At 44.8% G+C, this 23,924-nt stretch overlaps 1 protein-coding gene across 2 annotated transcripts in view; it reads left to right on the top strand.

Annotated features, from left to right (window-relative positions):
* The window catches only part of Trim55 (tripartite motif containing 55), a 46,164-nt gene that overhangs the window by 6,511 nt on the left and 15,729 nt on the right, over positions 1–23,924 (top strand). The window contains exons 3-9 of one of the 2 annotated variants that reach the window (XM_052716884.1): positions 964–1,129; positions 3,497–3,592; positions 14,949–15,182; positions 15,443–15,465; positions 15,550–15,674; positions 17,032–17,276; positions 18,510–18,800. In XM_052716884.1, the coding sequence (XP_052572844.1) occupies positions 964–1,129; positions 3,497–3,592; positions 14,949–15,182; positions 15,443–15,465; positions 15,550–15,674; positions 17,032–17,276; positions 18,510–18,800 (1,180 nt within the window). The remainder of the gene's footprint in view (positions 1–963; positions 1,130–3,496; positions 3,593–14,948; positions 15,183–15,442; positions 15,466–15,549; positions 15,675–17,031; positions 17,277–18,509; positions 18,801–23,924) is intronic. The other variant, XM_052716885.1, reaches the window with a different exon arrangement.

Consider the following 23,924-nt stretch of genomic DNA (forward strand, 5'->3'; position numbering starts at 1 on the left):
TTTTAGAAACACCGTCTCTTACTTGCTAAATGGGTTCCTTGTCCATACAACCCTGTGGTTTTTAAGAAGGAGATCTCATCAGCAACCGAAAAAAAAAAAAGTAGTGGCTGAAGTGAGATGTTTCTAAATAACTACATTTGGGACTATGAGAAACTTGTGAATTTGGATTTATTTTCAAACCTTTCTAACAGTCTGAGTCTTAACTTTTAAAATGTTACATGTATTTATTTATGGTGCGTGTGGGGGGTGGGGCGGGGTGTGCTCATGAGGAAGACAATTCACAGCAGCCAGTTCTCTCCTTCCACCATGCAGGTCCTGGATGGAGGGTAGCAAGTGCTGGTACCCACTGACCCATCTTGCTGCTCCCAGGCTCTGTCTTTATGTGGGATAAATCCAATTTCTGGGTTTTATATAAGGAGGCGACACCTATAGCAAACTGATTCTATTTCTCCTTGGCTCTTCAGTTATCAGACTTGTAGGTAGGAAAGGTTTTCTGGGGCCAGAGGCTGGAGGGGTGACACTGAGCAATCCCACCAGCCTATCTAAACTGGAGATGGAGCTCACCCCCAACTTCCTCTCCATCCATAGTAAGGTTTCCAGAAACCTGTGAGCTTGTCTGTGGGCACAGAGCTGGAATGAGCTCCAAATGGCTGGCCAGGGTCCAGGGCTGAACTTTCAGGAATTTCACGTGGCAGTTTTTAAATTTTGAACTGATGTGAACACACCATAAAATTTGACAAATACTACCTGACAAATGAGTGTCTGTGGTCCTGAGTCTCAGCTCAGGCAGACAGAGATTTGTCAGCACCAAATTGAACATGAAAAGCTCTGGGAGTCTTCTGGTTAGGGTTGGGAGGTGGGGTAGAGGGTGGTGGTCTGGGCCAGTCAGTTCGCAAAGCTTACCACCCCTCTGCTCTGCTCCGGTAGATGTTGATACATATGTATCTTCCTACCTCCTCCCAGGCCAGAAAAAAAGTCCGACCAGCCCATGTGTGAAGAGCATGAAGATGAACGCATTAACATCTACTGTCTGAACTGTGAGGTGCCCACCTGCTCCTTGTGCAAAGTGTTTGGCGCCCACAAGGACTGCCAGGTGGCTCCCCTTACCCATGTGTTCCAGAGGCAGAAGGTAGGAACTTCAATTCCCCTCCTCCTCAGCCCCTTCTAAGCACTAGCCAAGCAGCTCCCTGTGGCCAAAAGGGGGAGCCCAGCAAAAGGAAGGCTGTATGTGGAAGGCCCACAGTCTTGCAGTTGTTCTCAAGTTGATTCTGTCCAAGGCTGTGGAGTTGGCCAGAGAGGGAGAATGCTAAGGTTCAGAAAACGGTGCAGAAGGGCTAGGTCACTTTCTGTGACCTTTGGAGGTTGCCGAAGATACCTAGTGTTAAGGGGGCTGGTCAAGGGCCAGCTGCTGAAGATGACTCAGCGTTCAACACAGACAAGAATTAGATGGTCTTCGATTCCCCTTCCAGACCTAGAATAATTTTTGTCGCTCATCAGTAAAATGTCCCCCTGCTCTCTCCCACTTTCCTTACCTGCTCCTTGTGAGGGAGAGTCAACCATGGCACACAGTTACAGAACAACTTGAAGACTGGCCCTCCGGCTGGCCTTCAAGTCGCCTACGCCAGATGCCAAAAGGCACCCTTGAGTGTAGTCCATGTCCCTCTCCCCAGGGACTGAATCTGGGCCTCCCCATTCTGACTCTGGTCCTCCCCAGCTCATCGGCCCTGCATCCTGCTGCAGCAGCCCAGAAGTCATGCTTCTATGAAAATGAAAGGGGTGCACATGTCGGGATGTCAGCCTCATGGCTGTGTCTTCCACTTACAGCCATTGATTCCAGTTTTACCTCAGGGACCAGAGTTGAAATCAATTTGGAAGCCAAACTTTTGTAACATCTGTCCCAATCAATAACCATGATTTGCGTTTGTTGCTATTACTTATTTTCAACTTACTTTTTTGTTAACTTTGATCCCTCCTCTCCTTGTCCCCAAAGCCTAGCACAGTATAGAGCTGTATGGTATCCACTTTTGACTACTTCCCTCAGAGGCCTGGAAATTCATGGGATGGGGAGTAGGACTCCTATGCCTTTCCTTTTCAGTCAGAGTCCCTTCACATTTACTAATAGGTTTCCATAGTAACGTCGACGTGTATTGATGACTGCAGGGTTTTGTTTGTTTGTTTGTTTCTTTTTTTGGTTGTTGTTGTTTCAAGACAAGGTTTCTCTGTGTAGCCCCGGTTATTCTGGAACTCATTTTGTAGACCAGGCTGCCTCGAACTCATGTAGATTCAACTCCAGTTTTCAAATGCTTTACAACCAGTTTTACTGGGTTTTGGACTGGACCTCTCCTTTTAAATATGAGAAAATTCAGATTCAAATTGGTTACACGTGTTGCTCAATAACCTGGAGAAATTCAGGCCAAAGGGAGATTAGAGCTAGATTTCCCAAGTCTCCATTCAGCACTCCTTGTGGCCCCCTGTCCAATTTGGGAGGAGGGTAAATAGGAAGAGAACATTACTTCTTGGGCTAAAAGAACACAGGAATTTTAAGGTTGTAATAGCTCTGCTAAAGCCAGCCCCATGTGACAGTTTCAAGTTTGTGTGACAGTCTGGTGAACATTTGTATGTATCTGCACTATATTAGCATAATAGGATTGAAATATACATATGCCCAATAGATAAATATTTACTGCATTTATTGCTCAGGTAAAATTAGCCCTGAGCCGCACTGGACAATTCATTTTGAGCTCCCTTGTCACATCTCTGAGTCCGTCACATTGTTCCACTTATGAACAATGTTCAGAATTCTCCAGCTTCAATGTACTATTATTTATTGATGGCTTATAATTGGGTGTTCTTCACGTTTTCAACAGAATCCAGGTCTTCAGCAATAATGTGATAAAAACTATGGAACCTTGTCGCACACAAAGTCAAAGTTGGCTTGCAAAATCAAGAGGCTCCAAGGTTTCCCATGACTAGCCCCCACCTCAGTCTTTAGATGGGATTAATCACATTTCCTGGGTTTTATATAAGGAGGCTACACCCACACCTACCTCTTACAGTGACTTAACTCACACCTAAATTAATAATGACAGAACATTCTGGCTTTCCTTGGCCACCTTCACCCTCAGACTTGTTTTCTGGGGCCAGAGTGGCATCACTGAGCAACCCCACCAGCCTAAACGGAGATGGAGTTCACCAGCAGTCTCCTCTTCTTCACCCACAGTAAGGACATGTCTCAGGAGAAATCCACCGGCTTGTTTGTGGGCTTGTTTACTCCTTAGGGATTAAATCCACCGCTACCCCCGGAGGATAGTGGTGTGACCAGCTCATGATCATCCATGGCTAGGAAAACTCTATTATCTCAAGTCCTGTTTTCTCTTCATTAGTCAGAACTCAGTGACGGCATTGCCATACTTGTGGGAAGCATGGTGTGACCAGCTCATGATCATCCATGGCTAGGAAAGCCCTAACATCTCCAGTCCTGTTTTCTCTTCATTAGTCAGAACTCAGTGACGGCATTGCCATACTTGTGGGAAGCAACGACCGAGTCCAGGGGGTGATCAGCCAGCTGGAGGACACCTGTAAAACAATCGAGGTAAGTCAGTTGGCACACAGGGACACAAAACCAATCCTAATACTCCTAGGGCCCAGTGGTTGTCTCAGTGACACACTAAAAGTCCCATCCCAATGTTCCATTCTTTCCTTAGAGAATGGGCTCCTTCCTGGTGTGTCTCAAATACTTCCTGGCACTTCAGAGAAGTTACCTCACAGTTTGGTGAGGTAGACTTTTACTACAGTTGCTCAGGCAGTTATTATGTGTGTGTCCTTCCTCAGTCAACTCCTTCTGAAAGATTAGCAACAAGACAAGTCAGTTGCCAGCAATGGAAGTGAGCACTATTGCTATTATTTAATAAGATTTCTTGGCGGAAGCCTGGACAGCCTTCAGAAATGCTGATGGTGCTTCAGGAAGTCTTGTGAAGGTGTCGCCTGCACACCTGGGCTCTCATAACAGCCATCATGGGGGACCCTGAGGAGGAGAAAGGTCTCCCCAGCTGTGGCTAACAGGCTGGGGTATTAACCACTCAGCTTCCGGTACACTGTTCTCGTTGTTGTGTGCAAGACCCCTCTTATAAACTATTATTTCCTCTTGTCCCCCTTTCCTCAAGATAAGAGTTCTAACATGTTGGATGGTCTCTGTGTGTCCATTCACATAAAATATGTATTGAGGATTTTGTTTGTTTGTTTGTTTGTTTTTGTTGTTGTTGTTTTTTTTGGGGGGGGGGTTTGAGACAGGGTTTCTCTGTAGCTTTGGAGCCTGTCCTGGACTAGCTCTGTAGACCAGGCTGGCCTCAAACTCACAGAGATCCACCTGCCTCTGCCTCCCGAGTGCTGGGATTACAGGCGTGTGCCACCACCGCCCGGCTCATGTATTGTTTTTTAATGTATGTGTCTTAGTTACTTTTCTATTATTATGAAGACACACCATGTCCAAAACAACTTATAAAAGACAGCATTTAACTGGGGGCTTGCTTCCAGATTCAGAGGTTGAGTCCATGACGATCATTGTGGGGAGCATGGCAGCAGGCAGGTATGGCGCGATAGTAGTAGCTGAGAGCTTACATCTTGTCTGTTTGGAAGCAGGGGGAGAGAGAGACAGAGACAGAGAGAAAGAGACAGAAAGAGAGACACAGAGACAGAGAGAGAGACAGAGAAAGAGAGAGAGACTGGGCCTGATGTGGGCTTTTGAAACTTCAAAGCCTACCCCCAATGACACTCCTCCCCCAACAAGGCCATACCTCCTAATTCTTGTCAAAACAGTTTCACCAACTAGGGACCAAGCATTCAAATATATGAGCGTATGGGGTCACTCTCATGCAAACCACCATGGTATGCATGCCTTTTAATTTTACAATTGCTACTGCATTATAGCTTCTTTGTGTTTTGAACCAAGCATTATGTTTTTAAGATCCATCCATGTTACTATAAGCATGAAAGGGGACAATCTCCCTTATTCTGCAGAGCTTACAGGCAATGAAGTGTGTGGTCTCATTACTTTCCTATTACCAAGGCAAAATCTATTATTACAAATCGAAGGCCAGGTCCTAGGGGATGGCTTCAAGACTTCATTAGTTATCATTTCCCGTCTTAGATTTACACATCACTAAAATCGATTTCCTTTCTTCTCCACACTCATATTACTGAAAAGACCTTTGGTACATGGAGATTCACTTACAGAAGAAATATTTTTTCTTGGTAAAGAGCCTAAGAGATTCAGAAATGGGCAATATAAACTGTTTTCTCTCTACTTACTTACAGTGAAGACCAGTCAGTCACTGGCCATGAATCAGCACTCCGATATGGGGCTCCGTTGGGTCTGGCGTTTATAAATAGCCTGTTGCTTGTGTTGAGTGAGGCTGTCTCTAGCCATCTCCTGGGACTGTGAAACCTCCCTAGAGATGTCTTTGTGGAGAGGCTGGCTTCCTGTCTGGGATAAAGACATCAAAAGATGTGTGGAAAGTCCTGTGGGCCACTGAAGTCTTGGGAAACAACTTGACTCGACTGTGTTTGGGAAGGACAAGGGGCATCTGTCACTGAGGCTAGCCAGAGTCTCAGCAGGAAGCAGCGGTCTCTAGTTACACTTGAGAACAAGCCAAGAAAGTACAGGTTTAAAGCTAATTCAGCAGAAAGGGTTTAGTTAGGGACAGTATGGAGAGCAGCCGAGGTCAGGATCATCACTCTTTTCTTACTGGTAATGTCACCACCCAGCATGGTACACTCTTATAAGTATTTCCACAAAGTCCTGGAAAGGTATGCTATCACTCCTTCTGAGTCATTAAGCTATTGGTCGTCTTTAAAGTGCTCCTATTTACACCAGGCTCGGTGATGGACACCTATAATTCCAGCTACTCGGGAGGGTGAGGCAGGGGGATTAGAATTTCTAGACTAACCTATATAAAAATAAAATAAAAATAAAAAGGGATAAAGAGTGATTTCTAGCATACAAAGACGCTGAGTCCAACCCCAGTTCTTTGAGGAAAAATTAATCTACCCACGTTCACATGTTTATTTCAGTCATTGGGCTTATTGGGAAATAAGATTTTTTTTTTTTTAAAAGCACCATGAGCATAGGGTTCTGCATATTATATAGGATATACAGATTCATACCCGACCATTTTGAATGTCTACATTCATATCTAATCAGTACTTTCATGGGAGGGAAATGCTAAAGGGCTAGGACCTTTGAACAGCACAACTGGGGTTGGGAGTTTTGTTGTTCGTTTGTGATAGGTTCTCCCTCTAGCCCAGACTGGCCTTGAACTCATGGTTTTTATGTCCTTTCTCAGCTTCCTGAATGCTGGGATTAGCGACACAAGCCATCATGTCTGGCGATTTTCAATGCCTTACTTACGTATTCCTGCACTTCCCACCTTTGTAAAGTGAGTCGATGTTTTTATAGCTGGTAACACCAGGCGGGAATGAGCAGATGTGGTAACACCAGGCGGGAGTGAGCAGATGTGGTAACACCAGGTGGGAATGAGCAGATATGGTATCACCAGGAGGGAGTGAGCAGATGTGGTAACACCAGGCGGGAATGAGCAGATGTGGTGTGCATAAGCATGGCTCTTTCTTGTCAGTTTGGGTGTTTCATGTGGAGATGGAGGGGCTGCCTCAGAGCCACACGGAGATCTTTAACTATGATTCCTGTGCTCTGCTTCAAAAGGCCTGAGGTCAGGCAAGCATCCACCTGGTTCGCCTCTAACTCCTACAGGGTGGTGGATGAAGGAACAACTTAAATTCTTTGTCCTTCAACTTCCTCAGCTTTAGAGTGGGCTGATAGCCCGAGACACATTGCTGCGATGATAAAGGGGTAAGAGACACATTCAAGGAGCTTACTATTACATCATGCCTTCCCTGAATCAGCATGGAGCACGCACACTTGTCTGGTGATACGAGTGAACCATCAGCTGATTGACTGGAAACCGTTGTCAATGGTGTAAGAAGATTATCAGGGCCCTGCTTAGTCAAAATGGCAAAACTGAGCAGCTCCCTCCAGAGCGAAAATGGCAAGTGAACGGGAAGTCAGCATTCACTCTATTCTTGTGAGAACCCCAAATACTGCCGAGGAAGGGAGAATGAACACCTCTGGGGTGCACGCTGTCTTCTGCAGAGTATAGTGAGCTACACATATACTCAGGGAGCCACATGGCTTTCCTGAACCTGCACCCACCTGCCCTCAGGCTTCAACAGCGTTTACCCAAGAGGAATTTAAATGGTCTGGATTGGCCCAGAAAAGCTCTAATGCCAAGGCTATAAACAGCAAGCATTATTTAAATGCCACACATCACTTCACTATCCTCACATGTGAGCATCAGCTGGGAGACCCCAGAACCCCGGCCAGTACAGAGTTGTTTTGATGAGCAAGGGCCCAGGCCGAGAGGGCAGGGGCTGAAGCCCAGCCTGGGCCCAAAGGTCCAATTTGTTCTTTCACTAGAAACATTCTAGTCTGTGTTCATGGGACTTCTCCAAGCATTTATAACTGGAGCCTTGCAAATGAATGCTTGGGCTTACTAACCTCACTCCTTAAGATGGTTCTTTGTTCAGTGTTACTAACTTGATGTCTGTTTTTCTATTTCTTCTTGGGGGGAGAGCGGAATGGGGCTTTTGAAGTACTGAATCTCACATGCAGTCGCATTTCTGCACAAGTGTGTCCAGATGAATGCTGGAGGAATGTGGAGGAGACGAATGGGTGGTAGAGTCACAGGTGCTCAGCGACAAGTGGCCAGGCTGAGGCTTTATCTTCAGGCTATTTTGGACACAGAGCTATGCTCCTTACATGGCGAAAGCAGCAGTCATAATCACTTTAGAATTTCCCTGTCGTGCCTATGGCACATGCCTAAACTGGGTCTGACGTTTTGTCTTACTTCTGTACATGACACTCTGAAACTGGCTGGGAATGGAGAGAGGAATGTTGTAGCCTGAAGGACATCAGAGACATCTCCACATTTCTAAGTCGGAGTCTTGGAGCTGTAGAGTCAGAGACATCATCAGTTATCAATCTGGACTGTCACTACTATGCACATCATCTTTTAAAAATTGTCCAGAGAGTAAGTGGGTTCCATAACTTTGAATAGTTGTGTTCAGTGTTTCTTTTCGAGGAGTAGATCAAGTAGAGATTTGGAATATACATTTAAGTATTTATTTCCCTGGGACAGGATAAAGTGGAAGCTTTTGAATGGAGTCAAATATTTATACATGCAAATCATTTGATCATCTTCTAAACCCCCACATTCCAAGAGGTTATTGAATGTTTCATTGTGTTCACATAATGCTGGGGGAGAACTATGTCCTAAATATTTTTTTTAATTCTTTGGGAGACCTGCCACCTAGCTCCCAAATAAATACATGCAGACTTATTCTACCTTATGAACGCCCGGCCTTAGCTTGGCATGTTTCTAGCCAACTTTTCTAACTTAATTTAAATTATCCCATTTCCCTTTAACTATGCTTTGCCTCTGGGCTTTTTACCTTTCTTTATGCTGTATATCTCTTTCCTTCTTACTCTGTGGCTGGCTGTGTGGCTGGTGGCTGCCCCCCGGCATCCTCTTCTCCTTTTCTCACTCCTCTCTCTTCTCATTTCTCACTCTTCTTTTATCAAGCCTAGATTCCTCCTCTTATTTATTCTTTCTGTCTGGCCGACCCACCTATCCTTTCTCCTGCCTTGCTATTGGCCATTCAGAGTTTTATTAGACCAATCAGGTGTTTTAAGCAGGCAAAGTAACACAGCTTTACAGAGTTAAACAGATGCCACATGAAAGAATGCAACACATCTTTGCATCATTAAACAAATATTCCACAGCATAAACAAATGTAACACATCTTAAACTAATATTCCACAACAGTACTGAATTTGGGCAAATGTTTATTCTAGTAGAGGATTTAGATAGTTAATCAAATGTGTAATATTAATTTTGTAGAAAAATAAGTACCTAGGAAGGAAAAACGAACCAATAAAAATCCAACTATTAAGGACGGGGAGACAGCTCATTTGGTAAAGGGTATGTCATGCAAGCCTGAAGACCCAAGTTTGATAGTCAGAACCTATGGAAGAAAATCCTGGAATGGCGGTACATGCTAGTGATCATAGCACCAGGGCATGCAGGGACACGTATGTTCTTGGGCTTGCTTGCCCATTAGTATAATCATTCTATTATTTTTCCATACAAAGCTTCTTTTTGCAATTGCATGTCCTTTTAAAGCAATTGTATGTGTGTGTGATATGCTTATGTGTGTAGTTTACATGGGTGTGTTTGTGTGTTCTTATGTGTGGGGGTGTATGTGTGAACATGTATATGTAGAGGGCTGAGGTCAATTATCAGTTATCTTCAGCAATTGTTCTACCTTGTATACTGAGGCAAGGTCTCTCATTGAGCCCAGAGTTCACCATTCTGCTTAGTCTGACAAGCTTAAATTCTCCAGGGAGTCCTTGTCTCTGCTTCCCACACTGGGATTACAGATGGGCCGGCATGCCTGCCCAGCTTTTGCTGGGTTCTGGGCACACAAACCCTTGTCTTTATGCTTGTGGGGCATTTTCCCCACTGAGCCATCTCCACAGCCCTGTACATCTTGTTTTGTATTGTTGCTACTAATTATAAAGATGGCTAAAAACAGCCTCTCCATCTTGGCATTTCTTTAAAGGCTACAGTCAGTTAATGGCTTTAGGTCAATATTGAAGACAACCTACCTACTTCTATGGGAATAGCTGAGTACCTGATTTGCTTTTCTTTTTCTTTGAGGTTTCAACCTTGGTTAGAAACACATATTCTACCTGTCTGCATCTTACCATGTCAATGTGCACAGGATAGTCTTCCCTTTATGAAATAACACCTTTGTTGCATCCATGCTTGGTTCTCCTTGGCAGTGGGGTGAATTATACTTTTATTAAAGTATTATAGACAACTTTAATTTATTCTTCTAAGAAGCCAGAATACAACAGTTCTGGCAGACACAGGAGAAGAGTCACCCTGCAGCCAGGGGCTTGTCATCAGTAGGCACCTGTCTACTACATCAGAGGACAGTGGCTAGTGCATTTGAAGTGGATTAGTTCACTGGCTAAGCACACACATGCAGGTGCAAGGTGTAAGCTCGCTCTCTCTCTCTCTCTCTCTCTCTCTCTCTCTCTCTCTCTCTCTCTCTCTCTCTCTCTCTCACACACACACACACACACACACACACACACACACACACACACACACACAGCATAGAAACCAGAGACACCAAAAAGAAAAAAATGGAAGCTATGTGAAAAATAAGCTTACATAGTTTATTTCACGAACTATGTATCTCAATTCAGTTACTACCTAGAGAAGCAGGAGAGGAAGGATGGGAAATTGGCCTTAGTCTATTTATTGAAATAGATAAAGTACTGTGATTAAAAAGCAAGGAGAAATCTCTGAAGAGAATAAGGTTTTGTGGAGAAGAGAGAAATACAGTGGTGATCATGCTTTTTCAGGTAATAACTGCCCTTCAAAGTTTCCTATCTGCAGACACATAGATGCAAAGAAATCTGCGTTTTCCCCACAAAGTCTACATTTTTCCCCCTTCTACTTTTCAGGTTACTACACGGTCACCATTGAAAGTATCACAGGTTCATATTTACAGAGACACTGGAAGGATTGGATTCAAAATGATTGACTCTTTATTTTATTGGGGAGCACAGGCCTGCTGCTTAATTAAACTAAGCACCTCAGTAGCCGGAGGTGTTCGTTAATGGTTGACAGCATTCTTGAGATCCTGCTCCTGAGAAAGATAGAAAGGCACCAAGTCAGAGGGGACAGAACGGCTAAGTGAGGCTTGTTCTTCCAGAGCATTTTCCATGTGAACCATCGGGTTTACCTGAAAACCATAATTTATCAATCTTAGGACTCCAGAGGAGAAGGCTGGATTTCCACATTTCAGGGCAGATCTGTCTCATATCACAGTCTGCGGAGAATTATCTTAAAGGCCAAACAAGCAAGAGAAGAACATGGCTCTTTTCTGTTAGAAATTAGAAAATGTAATCATTTTGTTTTGCATTCATCATTTATTATGAATTTTATATTCACCATTTCCTGAACACTGAGAAATTATGGCAGGGTTTTGGGTTGTGTGATGCCTGGTAGATAGTAAGCAGTTAATTTTATTGAAACAATGAACTAAGGGATATACATCTAAAACATTTTGAGAGTTCTTGCCTTTTAAAGCCCTCCTTCAGCATAGTAGATCTGATAAATGGCCTATATTCAGTTCATAAACTTTTTTTGTTATTTTGGTTTTTCAAGACAGGGTTTCTCTGTGTAGCTTTGCACCTTTCCTGGATCTCGCTCTGTGGACCAGGCTGGCTTCGAACTCACAAAGATCCGCCTGCCTCTGCCTCCCAAGTGCTGGAATTAAAGGCATGCGCCACCACCGCCCGGCACATTTTGTGTAAGTTTTAAGTTTTTTATTATTTGGACTGAGCATGGTGGCACATGCCTTTAATCCCAGCAGTCCAGAGGCAGGTGGGTCTCTGTGAGTTCGAGGCTAGCCTGGTCTAAGCAGCGAGTTCCAGGACAGGCAGGGCTGTAGAGAGAAAACTTGTCTCAAAAAAACCTTTATTCTTTAGCAGTTTCATACATGTATATAATGTATTCTGATATCTGCCTTCCCATATCACTCTCTCTGGATGTTTTCTTCTTCCCAACACCTTCTCTGACTTTCTGTTCTTATATGAATATATCTAGTTAGGTTACTTGCATGAACTAGGTATGGGGTTATTTACAAAAAAAAAAATTGACCCTCACCTCCAGCAACCATTAACTGCCAACAGCTCTGAAGCTAGGGGTGAGAACTCACGCGCCCTCCTCCCCATACAGGGATGTTGGCAGCTCAGTCTTGTGCAGGTCTTGGCAAGTAGCCACAGTGTCTATGAGTTAAGGAGAGCAATGGCCACGCCATGTCCAGAACACAGCATTTTCTAGCTTTCTTCCCAGCCTCTGACTCTTGCGTTCTTTCTGTCCCCTCCTCCTCTGCAATGTCTCTTGAGCCTTAAGGGAGGGAGGTGATATTGATGTCCCATTTAGGGCCCGGCAATCAATCATCACGGATTCTCAGCAATTTGACTTGTTATGAGTACCTGCTCGAACTACTGCCCAGTACAATCTAATCTATGGATATGAACATGCAGATGTAGATGGCAGTTAGACAACATGCCCATTCTGTAAACAATAATAGAATAGTGGATTTCCACCTGGGTCCTGTGCCCTCCCCGGACATGACCCTTAGACCAGGTTTACAGGACCAGTCATAAGTTCCCTTAAAATCTAACAAGAAAATGGTTGGTTATTCTCAATAGCACCACTATTGCCCGTGTGGACACAGCTTGCCTTCCAGGTCAACCATAGCATGCAGGGTCCACCAATGGGTAAGGCTGCTGATGGCCTTTCTTTCCCAACAGCGTTCACAGCACCTATAAAAACTACCCAGCAGGGAGGGAGGTTCCAGCTCAGTTATAGCTTGATTATGTCCTGCACCCCAAGCATATGATATCTTTAGCAACAGGATCTTACCATCTAGCTCTGGTGGGCGATCAAGAGCAATGGCATTGGCCTGTATTGTCTTAGGAGCCTCTGAGGCCTCCCTGACAATACATAGAGGGGTGTACCACACGTGGCATGAAGATTTTTATTTAATAAGCTATGATCCTACTTCTAAGAGCAGCATTAGCCACCCATTAGGATACTTCTGCCTAGACTCCGTTTTGATTATATTTTAAATTTAACTGACAAAGCAGTGGTTTCCATAAGTTTTTTCACACACCCCGAGTTTCTGTTGATGTTTTTCCCAACTCCCACCCCATCCCCCATCCCCCATCCTTAAGCCTAAACCTTACCATTCCCAGTACCCTTCTTCTCCTCCATACATGCTCTATTATCCTCTCCCCTGTTCAGCCCCCTTCTCCTCTCATGGGCCTTTTAGACTTCCCAGCCTCTACAGACATTCCCAATTAAACATACAAAACCTACAGATTCAAAACCAGGATCCAAGGACGAGAAAGAATGTGGTGTCTCTCCCTGTGGTTTCCTCACTTTACGTAAATTCTGTCAAGCTACTTACAACAATGGCCGCAGCTGGGAGACGACTGTGAGTTCAGAGTTCTCGGCTCCAGGCCAGGCACCAAGAATGGATGGTAGAAAGTCCTTTAATGTGACATGTCTGTTGAGTTTTCGTTTCCATGGGAGTGAGTTCATCTGTAGCAGGTTACTTCTAACATCCACACAGTTTCAAGATCACATCACTGAAGGAGTCAAGCTAAGGGGTTTGCCTATATTGGAAGAATAATGACATCATTCTTATTGTGGGCCCAGTACAATTATAAGAGCTTTCCAAAGCATCAGTGATATAATAACTACAGTTAGAGCATAGATCAAACATGTAGTAGTACTTCCCACACTGTAAGGTGTAAATGAATGAGGATTGCTGTTAAAATGAGAAAAGTGTGATTAAAGTCCAATCTGTGAAAATGACTTAAAAGCCAAAATAGAATAAAAGAATATTCATAGTTGAAAATAACACAAATGCAATTAGTTATTTTATTTAAGCCACCAAGTACGTTTATTTGATTGAAGGAAGGGTTGTACTCTTTATTTGGTTTGAGAAACTATACTAGGCTCTCATTACAAATGATTTAGCCTCCACTGTCGTACACTGGAGTGTTCTCCCATCTATGAAGTGACAGAGAAGAAAACTGCTGAAAGGCAGGCGTTCTATCAGGTCGCATCTCAGTCTACCAGGCGCTGTTTGTGTTGCTGGGGCACAATTCACAGAGGGACAAGCTGGCCACCGTCCTACATTCCTGGTAAGCAGTGGCACTTCTAAATATCAGAGAGACAAGTTTCAGGCCCACACTGGGCACGTGGTTGCCTGTAAGCTTTGGACGAAAGGTACTACAGTAAGAGACAGCTTGACTGGAAAGCTAGCAGCAGGCTTCAGTTCCCTAACTGTGGTAACAGTCCAGATTTGGAGCGAAGGAGCTGAAAATTCATGCAACTTTGGCAAGCCCCATAATGTCTGTCTAAGAGGGCCCTTTGTCTGATTACTTTGACACACCACTCTAAATTCTGTCTCCTCCTTCCCCACCTTCATTCCTTACTCTGACCTCACTTGACCTCACTATGACCTTTGTCTCTTACCACTTCTAGAAAGTCGTCCCTGAGCCAAAACTTTTGGTTCCTTTGAATATCCGGTCTACACTAAGGGTTGAGTTAATGTTCTACATCTGTGCTGCTTGAAGACGTGCTATGAATCTCTAGCATGTTCCCTTTGTTCAGCCTCTTCTATTCCATCACACTATTGGTCCTCAGTTCCCTTTGGTAAACTGTAAGCTACTGAAGAACAGGAACTATGTTTTATTCAGTTTTGCATCTCTGGACTCTTGCAGGACTCACACAAAACAATCAGGCACAGCAAAGTGACCTGTAACCCCAACACTGAAGAGGCAGAGACACTGTCTTAAAAATACGGTGGACAGAAATTAAAAAAAAAAAAAACCACAAAGCCTCGATCTCTGGCTTCCACACACATGTACACATACTTACACATGCATTGGAACACATATGTCCACACACGTGGATATGAACCCGCACACACAGGGAAGAGAGAGAGAGAGAGAGAGAGAGAGAGAGAGAGAGAGAGAGAGATCATTGATTCATTTAGCCAATATGATTGAATATTAGTTGTCTACCTAAATATCAAACTGTTAAAAATGAGGCTTTCAAAGTTCTACCACAGTGTCTGTACCTACAGAGACAGCTGAAAGGGGAAAAAAACTACAAATCTTCCAAAGGTAGATGCTCTTGTTTCCTAAAATGTCCGGGCGATTTTTCCACTAGACTTTCTCACAGACCGTTTCTAACACTGGCTAACCCAACAAACAGGAATGCTGCCGAAAGCAGAAACAAGACCTGTGTGAGAAGTTTGATTACCTCTACGGCATCCTGGAAGAGAGGAAGACTGAAATGACCCAAGCCATCACCCGAACACAGGAGGAGAAACTGGAGCACGTCAGAGCCCTTATCAGAAAGTATTCTGATCACTTGGAGAACGTATCAAAGTTGGTGGAGTCGGGAATCCAGTTCATGGATGAGCCGGAAATGGCCGTGTTTCTGCAGGTAATACTTTTTGGCACCAAGGACACAGACCCACATGGTGGGTGCTGAGAGCTAACTCTGACCACATTTTCAGTATTTTATTCACATATCATTTAAAAATCTATGTTATTAACTAAAAGGTCATCCATTTGGTGTTGTTTAAGTAGAGAGGGTAGCATTTGGAAGTCCAGCTAGGAGATTCTGAGTCACAAGTGGAGGGATTAAAGCTCACCAACGTCATGGAAACAAGCCAAGTAAGCTTATCTTTCTTGCTTTTGCAGAATGCCAAGACCCTGTTACAAAAGTGAGTACTTTCACATTTTTTGTTTTTACCCAAGGCTATCAGACGTTAACCAGTGGCAGGAAATGACAAGTGTCTTTGCTGCAGGATCGCGGAAGCATCCAAGGCATTTCAGATGGAGAAAGTTGAACAGGGTTATGAGATCATGAGCCACTTCACAGTCAACCTCAATAGAGAAGAGAAAATTATACGTGAAATTGATTTTTACCGAGGTGTGTTATTTCTTTGACTCTGTTTCGAATTGCATTGTGGGAAAGCTGTTGGGTGAGAGGAATGTGTGTGTGTGTGTGTGTGTGTGTGTGTGTGTGTGTGTGTGTGTGTGTGCAGACCCCTCCAGAACAGACATCTATAACTTCACAGGGACCACAAACCAATGTGATTCTCAGTCTCACCACATGATCACATAGCTTTTGACTGTTGGTTTTTATAGTGTTTTAATGCCATTATCAAAATTTTGACTCGGGTTATGAAATCCTTAATAATTGACATAAATGGTGATAACTCAACTTCAACTCTATCCCAGAGTATGAATCATAGTGGTGTAAAGGAAAAATGTTAACGATAAGTCGAAAAGAGAACAGAGAAGACATCTGGGCTAGGTATGGCAGCACATTGACTTGATCGAACATCAAAGATGAGATGGTCTCAAGTCACAGGGTCAGTCACAGCGTGGAAATAGGACAGAGTTCATGAGCTATGACTGTGTCTTTCACTTTGGGCTCTGTGGCAGATCAGCCACCACTTTTACAACCCAGGGTACTCTTGAGTAGGGAAAAGTGAGAAATATTAACTAGAAAGAGATACCTAGACGATGAGAGGAAAGACAGAAAAACAGGAGAGCCTCGGGAGGGCCTGGGTCCTTATCCATCGGCCCAGAACTTTATTCAAAAGGGTTTTTTTTTTTTTTATGACAATGCCAAGGGGAGGAGCAAAGGACCTCCCTCTTGCTAGATACAGCCGAGTATAGACCCTTACAAATACCTGGTACCCAGGCCCATGGTTCAGTCAACCTCTTATGCAGTCCTGCTGGGCATAGCCACTAGGAAACCTCGGTGGGCTCCAACAGGGCTCAGAATTCCCCCTCTTAGAACTATCCTGATGAAAGGGAGACAATAACTCTGGAGCTGACCCCAACTCTGACTGCCTTGACTCCTAGTAGATCTAAAAGAGAGACGGACACAGCGGTGGGCTAGACCACTTGCTATGCCATGAAATCGAACTAGCCTCACACACACAAGCTTAGAGGCAGGCACATCTTCACAAAGGATTATTATGACCTGGAAAGGAGCTTGCAGATATAATGGCCATGGCAGAAATTGAGCAGGCTCTGTGAGTGGGGATGTGTGGGGGGCAGGGGACAACTTGGTACCGGAGATGAAAGCAAGTCGGTGATTCCTTCACACTTGCCCTGCCGGGGTGAACGTGAGGAGCACATGGTTTCAGCATGGTCCACCTGGACCAGTGCCAAGTGTCAGTGGACGTGACTTCTGTAGCCCTGGGCTGTAGGTGCTATGTTTCCATGGCTACCATGGTAGTCATAAAAAGTTTAAAAAGATCTTATCTCCCTAGAAGAGGAAGATGAAGAGGATGCAGGAGAAACAGAAGAAGAAGGAGGAGAAGGAGAGGACGCAGCGGAAGTAGAAGAGGTAGAAAATGTTCAGATAGAGTCATCAGGGGAAGAGGAACGCCCGGAAAAAGCCTCAGAGCCCCCGCAGCTCACCTCAGAGCTCCAGGCTGCCCCGGGGCCACTTCTTGCTTCCTCTCCAGAGCCACCGTCACCCATGCCACCTGCTGCAGATGTCCTGGTAACCCAGGTAACCATTCACAGTCCCTTCCTGCCAAACTGCCTCATTGCCAACTACTGTAAACAACGGATTCTACTATAAGACAAGAGGAGGTCAGGACAGTCACAACACCGGGGAGAAACGCCCTCCAGCTCATTCAGGGGGTTCATCCCCATTACAGCTGGTTGGCAAGACTTAATTTAATGCCACATTTATATCAACAACACTCTCGGATCTGAGGCAATCTCTGTCAAGAAAGTGTGTGTGTGTGTGTGTGTGTGTGTGTGTGTGTGTGTGTGTGTGTGTGTGTGTGTGTGTGAAATAAGAGCTGCTCTTGGGACAGTAGTCTACCTTTTGTTGCATAGTCAATGAAAGCACAGAGTATTTTGCAGAAATTATATAAGGTGAGAAATGAAAGTGATTCTACTTCAGAACATTGACTCTCCTACACAGAATAGAGGAAGTAAATAGAGAAACCACAGGAGTTCACGTAGCTTACCCTGAAACACAACTTCATCTTTCCTTCGGTGGACAAGCAAATCCAGCTTGGTTTTCCAATGTTTGTCATTTGAAAAAAGTGTGGTTAGAGGTGTCTTAGGAAAGCAGTGACTGGCCAGCTTCCCTGGGCTTCTAGAAGGCCACTGTTAGTTTGGGGGCTTTTGTGTTGACTTCCAGGGCATGCCAATGCACAGAATTCCCGTTCCTGGGTGTGTGGGAAAAGCAGGCTCATCAAAGAGGGGTCCTGGTTCTGCTTCTGTGGGTTGAGATTGTTGACAGAGCCAAAACGCCACAGTGAACCCGGACATGGAATTGCATTCTGTATTCTGTCTCTGTAGGAATCCAGGATAACACGCTTTTTATTTCCCAGGACCTTGACCTTCTGAACATCCCAGCCGCACTGGCATTGAGAGGAGGGCAGACATTAATGGGGGTTGGGTTTGATCAATTAGGTCAGTATTGCTTTCTAAAAATCAGATTTGGGGACCCATGCATAATGCCAGAGTTAATTTTGGTCAATAACTTGCCATGTGTGGTATTCCATAAGCAACTTTTCACCCAAAGCTTCAGCCCCTCTCGGTGCTCCCATCTAGTGGAAGGCAAGCTGGGAAGCATGTAGATGATGTCATCAGAGGCACAGCACTGGGGTGAGCATTCAGCCCCAGCATCCCCAGAGAGCTCAGGGTCTTCAAACCCAAAGGGAAATAACACCAACCGCTTTTCCTCTTCTTTTTTACTTTGTGACCCCCATCTGTTCTGATTAAGGGGGAGGTGGTGCCCATTGGCTCTCAGCAGACCACACAGTCTGAAACTACTCCAGGCCCTTCATCAGCGGAAACCGCGGATCCCTTGTTTTACCCTAGTTGGTATAAAGGCCAAAACCGGAAAATCATCTCCAACCCACCTTGCACCCCTGGGAGTGAAGGTCCGGGGCAAGTAGGGCGTCCTGCTGCTGAGGATTCCAGTGTGCAGTCTGCAGAAGTGGCAGAAGCCGCAGCCAATGAGCAGGCAGCAGTGAGTGGTAAGGAATCTAGTTCACCTGCAGCTACCTCTCAGGTTAGTGTTGAAGCTCTTCTATCTGAATGCTTCCCCACACCTGCTACCACCCTGCTGGACTAGGCACAGCCAGAGAGCAGGGCTTTCTAAGGAGCAGAGGGAAGCCACTGCCCTGGGGGAAATGCCGCAACATCTTGTCCTCCAATGCTGGCTTGCACTTAAGCATTCTACCCAAGAATAAACAAAGACTCAAACAATCTGAACTCCCTTTGCCCATGTGACCTCATCCCAGGCTTTCCAGGGGATGCGGTGCAAGCAAGTCTAGCCCTTAGGCATGCTGTGCAAAGCTGTTTTTCTCTGCAGTGACTGGCTGGCTGACTCTCTGGTTCTTTGTGAAATTCACTTGCCCTTACTTGGCCTTTCCAATCTCCCCCTTGGGCTTCCAAAGACTAATCGCCTGCCTTGGAGTCATTCCTAGCAATCACCAAGGAGCACATTTGAATTGGTTTAAATTTGCTCTGTGAAATAATCTGGGATTCATGTCTTCCAGGAATGTGCTTGCAGTGGCTAGATAGTCTTGGCTCGATGAAAACTGTGCTTCCTAAGCTTGGGTTCCTGGGGCAGGAACACAGGTTTCCTCCACTTTTATAGGCGGCTCTTGATAACTTAAAACAATTGATAATGTAGCTTGATAAACTTTTGTTTTTATAATGAACATTTGAAGTCCAAATCTTCCTTCTATTGCTTAGTTAGATGTTTGCATGTTTCCAAGAGCCCCCAGAACATATCTGCAGTTTCTCTCCGAGGAAGAATGTCAGTCATTCTAGACTCGGGATTCCTAAATAAGGTGTGGGGAGTGAGTGTTGCCTGGATGATAAGCTGTCACTCAGCACCCATGGGTCTGTACTCCTGGGTCATCAGGTGACAGTGGACAGCAAACAGCATGATTTTATTGTATCTGCCCAAGTGGACCCCAGTCTCTCCAGGTAACAAAAGGATATCATTTTGGAGAGTTAGGCGTACCGGGTTTTTAAACCTGATCTTTATTCACAGATACAAAACGACAAAAGTAAATGTTTATAAAGCAACCTTTCCAGGGCTAGTTTCAGGTTAAAAACCAAAGCCAATGGATGGACTGATTATTTCTAGAAACTTTATGGAGATGTCTATATTTGAGGAGGAAGAGGTATTTCCATTAGCAGCGCAGTTTCCCCCCCCCCCCCCCCGCCCCCAAGGAACACATTGTAGTTTTCCCACTCAACACATTTGTCTAAATGCTATGGAAGAAATGATTTGTGATGATGTCAGTGAAGATTTCTTCTTGTTTTCTCGCAGGAGTTAGCAATCTGCCTAGCACTCCTGGCTTTTCTTATTCTCCACTACATCTGGAGTCAGATTCAGTGCTTGATTTTTGCTCTAATGGGTAGGAAACATTTTCTTTTCCGTTTACTAACACCTCATGTATTTTCTCTCATAGTGTTCCTCTTCTTTAGTCCCAGAGATGCTTTTCCCACAAGCCTTGAGGTTCAGTCATCTAAAACCATGTTCACTCAGGGCCACAAGCTCCCTCCCTACAGTAGAGGTGCCCATGCACCTTCTGAAGGGAGCTCATTTTATGATATATTCCTGCATGGAGAACCTTGACCCAGAACAGTGACTCCGTGGGCAATTATTCAGTAATCCAGTAGGCATAGACCCTCCATTGGGGGAGTACACCTGCACAAGGTGTGCTCAGCCCTGTGAGGACTCTGTTCTTATAGTAGAGGGAGTCATAGCAAAGAACCCATTCAGGAGCATGCAGGGCTGCTGTGGGTTTGAGAGCAGGATTCCCTGTTTACCGAAAGAGGCCCAGGAGAGGAGGTAGCTGCTGTCAGGAATGCTGTCTAGGGCAGCCTCTGCACTAGACTATGACTAGGTTGTCTTCAGACCCTCATTCTCTTCAGAGTCTTCCCCTGGAGAGGAGGTCTCTGAGACAAAGATGCTACAGTGGAGCAGCCATTAGATACACTGAATAAAGAGCTAGGCATTAATGTGCACACAGCAACCATAAGAATCTAAATCAGAGGCCGGGCAGTGGTGGCGCACGCCTTTAATCCCAGCACTCGGGAGGCAGAGCCAGGTGGATCTCTGTGAGTTCGAGGCCAGCCTGGGCTACCAAGTGAGTTCCAGGAAAGGCGCAAAGCTACACAGAGAAACCCTGTCTCGAAAAACCAAAAAAAAAAAAAAAAAAAAAAAAAAAGAATCTAAATCAGAGAAAAGCCACTATTTTGTTCAACAGTCCCTGCCTTTTGTTTCAAGTTACATTTCTCATAGTTAAGCTATGAGGTTTGCTTTGGGCTCAATGAATTCCTGGCCTCAATGAATCTTACCTTTTGGGTAATCTTTTGAAAACTACCCATTTAATTAGCAATATTTGAAGCGCATGAACTCAAGCACATGAACTTTTGAGTGAAGGGCCCTACTGGCCTAAACCCTTCCTCTCTTTCCCTTAGCCAAAAAGCAGTCCAGGATCCCTGGTGCTAAAAGGCAGCAGCTATTTCTGGTTCCCTAACCTCCCATGATAGGCCTCTTTTCTCCCTCATTAGCCATCTGCTCTGCAATGGCTGTAGGATCTCTGTGGGTACCAGCTGCGTCTATAACCGTGTGAGCAGAAGCCCCACCCACCTTGTGTCTAACAGTCAGCTGTGACCTTGCGCACACTCAAATATCCTGAGCATGCACATGGTATTTCAGCTGCCTGGCTCCTCCTTCCACATTATTTGTGGTGAAACGGAATCATAGGCAATGGGTTCAGGGACAAAAATAGGGAGAGAAAACAACATGGTTATTGGAAGCAGGACCTAATTGTGGATCTGAATAATTGTCTAAAGAGTTCCGTTTACCTTCCAAGAATGTGGGTTTGAAACCTTGTCACCATACCTCCTTACAATATCCTCCGAGGCTGTAAGGAGAGTGTCATGCTTCATGGCTGCCAGTCACCAAGCTCATGTCGTTGTATGCTGACATTCATCCGCCTGTGTGGGGAGACGAGCAGGAGGGGTGGGGTTGGATGAAGTGGATTGTTACTTGTTGTTGCAAAGCACCTTGATTGTGTGGTTTTGTGTTTGAGAAAAGCCATTTTCACATAGCAAAGCTAACCCGATCACAATCGGAACCACTCCCACCAAGCCCCATCAGTCCCGCAGCCCACTTATAAAATAAATGCACAGACTCTTATATTATTTAAACTGTTTGGCCTAATGGCTCAGGCTTCTAGTTATCTAGTTCTTACATCTTAAATTAACCCATTTCTATAAATCTATACCTTGCCACATGGCTCGTGGCTTACCAGTATCTTACATGTTGGTACTCATGGCAGCAGCTGGCAGCATCTCCTGACTCAGCCTTCCTGTTCCCAGAATTCTCTTCTCTGCTTGTCCCGCCTATACTTCCTGCCTGGCTACTGGCCAATCAGCATTTTATTTATACAGAGCGATGTCCACAGCAACTCTTGAAGTAGGATATGAATAGAGTTGTAAAGACCGCACAACGGTAGTAAATTCCTGGCCTCAATGAATTTTTGTGTCTGGTGCAACTTCGACACTCAGAGCCCGAGCCACCAGATAACTGTTTGTCCAGTGTACATTCAGCAATGTCTCCCTGAACTACTGTTCTTCCCTTGAACGTCATGTATGGGATACCAGGCCTTTAAAAATTCACCGATGTCATTACTAAATAGTTCCAGGTCAGGGTGGCATCATTGCCTTAGAAGCTCAAACATCACAAGCTAGACTGCTCACCTCCAAGCTCACCTCAGCCCCAATGGCGGAGCTGCAAACCCTTTCGGATGGTCTATCCTCAGGTGCTTGCCACATATCCTTTGACACGGTAAAACCCACCCGTGACCCCAGAACACAGGCACATCATGCTTCCATAATCTGGTCATGGAAAAAAACAGCCATCAGCTCCCTCTGCACTGGGGGATGAAGGGGCTACTTTTTAATAAATCAGAGGTGGATTGTCACCATCCTCATCCTCATCTCCTATGAAAATAATTGCTTTTAAAAAAATTGGGATTTATCCCAGTTGTCAGTTTATCTCTTTAAAGATGCTAGTTCCCACCCTCTACAGGATGAACTTTGAACCTTTTCTTAACCTTATTCCTGCCAAAAAAAACTGTACAGAGACCGAAAGTTTGACCAGGCTGCCAGAGGCAGATTGTCCCTGTGTGTACCACCCTTCTGGATCATGTTTATTATATGCTTAGCTGATGCAAAGGGAATTTAGTAGATATAACATTTGATGCTTTTCATGTATTTAACTTAAATATTTAAAAAATATGGTTAAGAGTATTTTTAGAGTTTTATGCAATGTATTTTGGTCGTATTCACCACTCTCTCAACTCTTCCCCAATTCTCACACCCCGTTCCCTACCCACCCAACTTTGTGTGCATGTCTCTCTCTTTTATAAATCCTTCATGACTGATTTGTGCTCCCCAAATATTCTTGGATGTGTGGTCTTCTACTGGAGAGTGGTCAACCTGCACTTAGGGAACTCTTAGGGAACACACACTCTCTCTCTCCTAACAGGCAGCGTCGCCAACAGCTCCGTGATCTGGGGTGGGATTGTGTGCCCAGCTCCTTCGTCCTCACTGGGATCTGCTCTGGTTTGGGCTTGCACAGGTTTTGTGCATGCCATCACAACCACCCTGAGTTCATATATGAAGCTGCCCTGCTGTGTCCAGAAGAGAATGTTTCCTTCTAGTCATCTAATGGTTCCGACTTTTATAGTCTTTCAGGACCCTCTTCCATGAACACTTACCATATGAGTTTTGAGATTAAGTTCTCATCAGAATCATAACAACTGCCTGTAGATGAATTTCTAAGTGGTCTTATTAAATAAAAAACACAGAGCCAAATATAGGAGTGAAAGCCTTAGATTAGGGAAACAGTGAGATCCACCAGCCAACCTACCTCACCAGCTCCGCAGCTTCCGAATGCCACGACTTCCTGTCTGCACAGGCTTTTATTGCCTTGCTGTTCTGCCCTCTCATTGGCTATCTTAGCCCAGCTACCTCACTTCCTCTTCCTACACAGGTCTGTCACTTTCTCTTTGTCTGTACAGACCTCCAGGTTTCTATGGTTGGTACTGAAATTAAAGGCGTGTGTCACTACACTTAGCTCTGTTCCCTAGTGTGGCCTTGA

The sequence above is a fragment of the Peromyscus californicus genome, unplaced genomic scaffold (genome assembly GCF_007827085.1).
Source record: "Peromyscus californicus insignis strain IS unplaced genomic scaffold, ASM782708v3 Scaffold_5__1_contigs__length_169319896, whole genome shotgun sequence".
Lineage (NCBI taxonomy): Eukaryota > Metazoa > Chordata > Mammalia > Rodentia > Cricetidae > Peromyscus > Peromyscus californicus.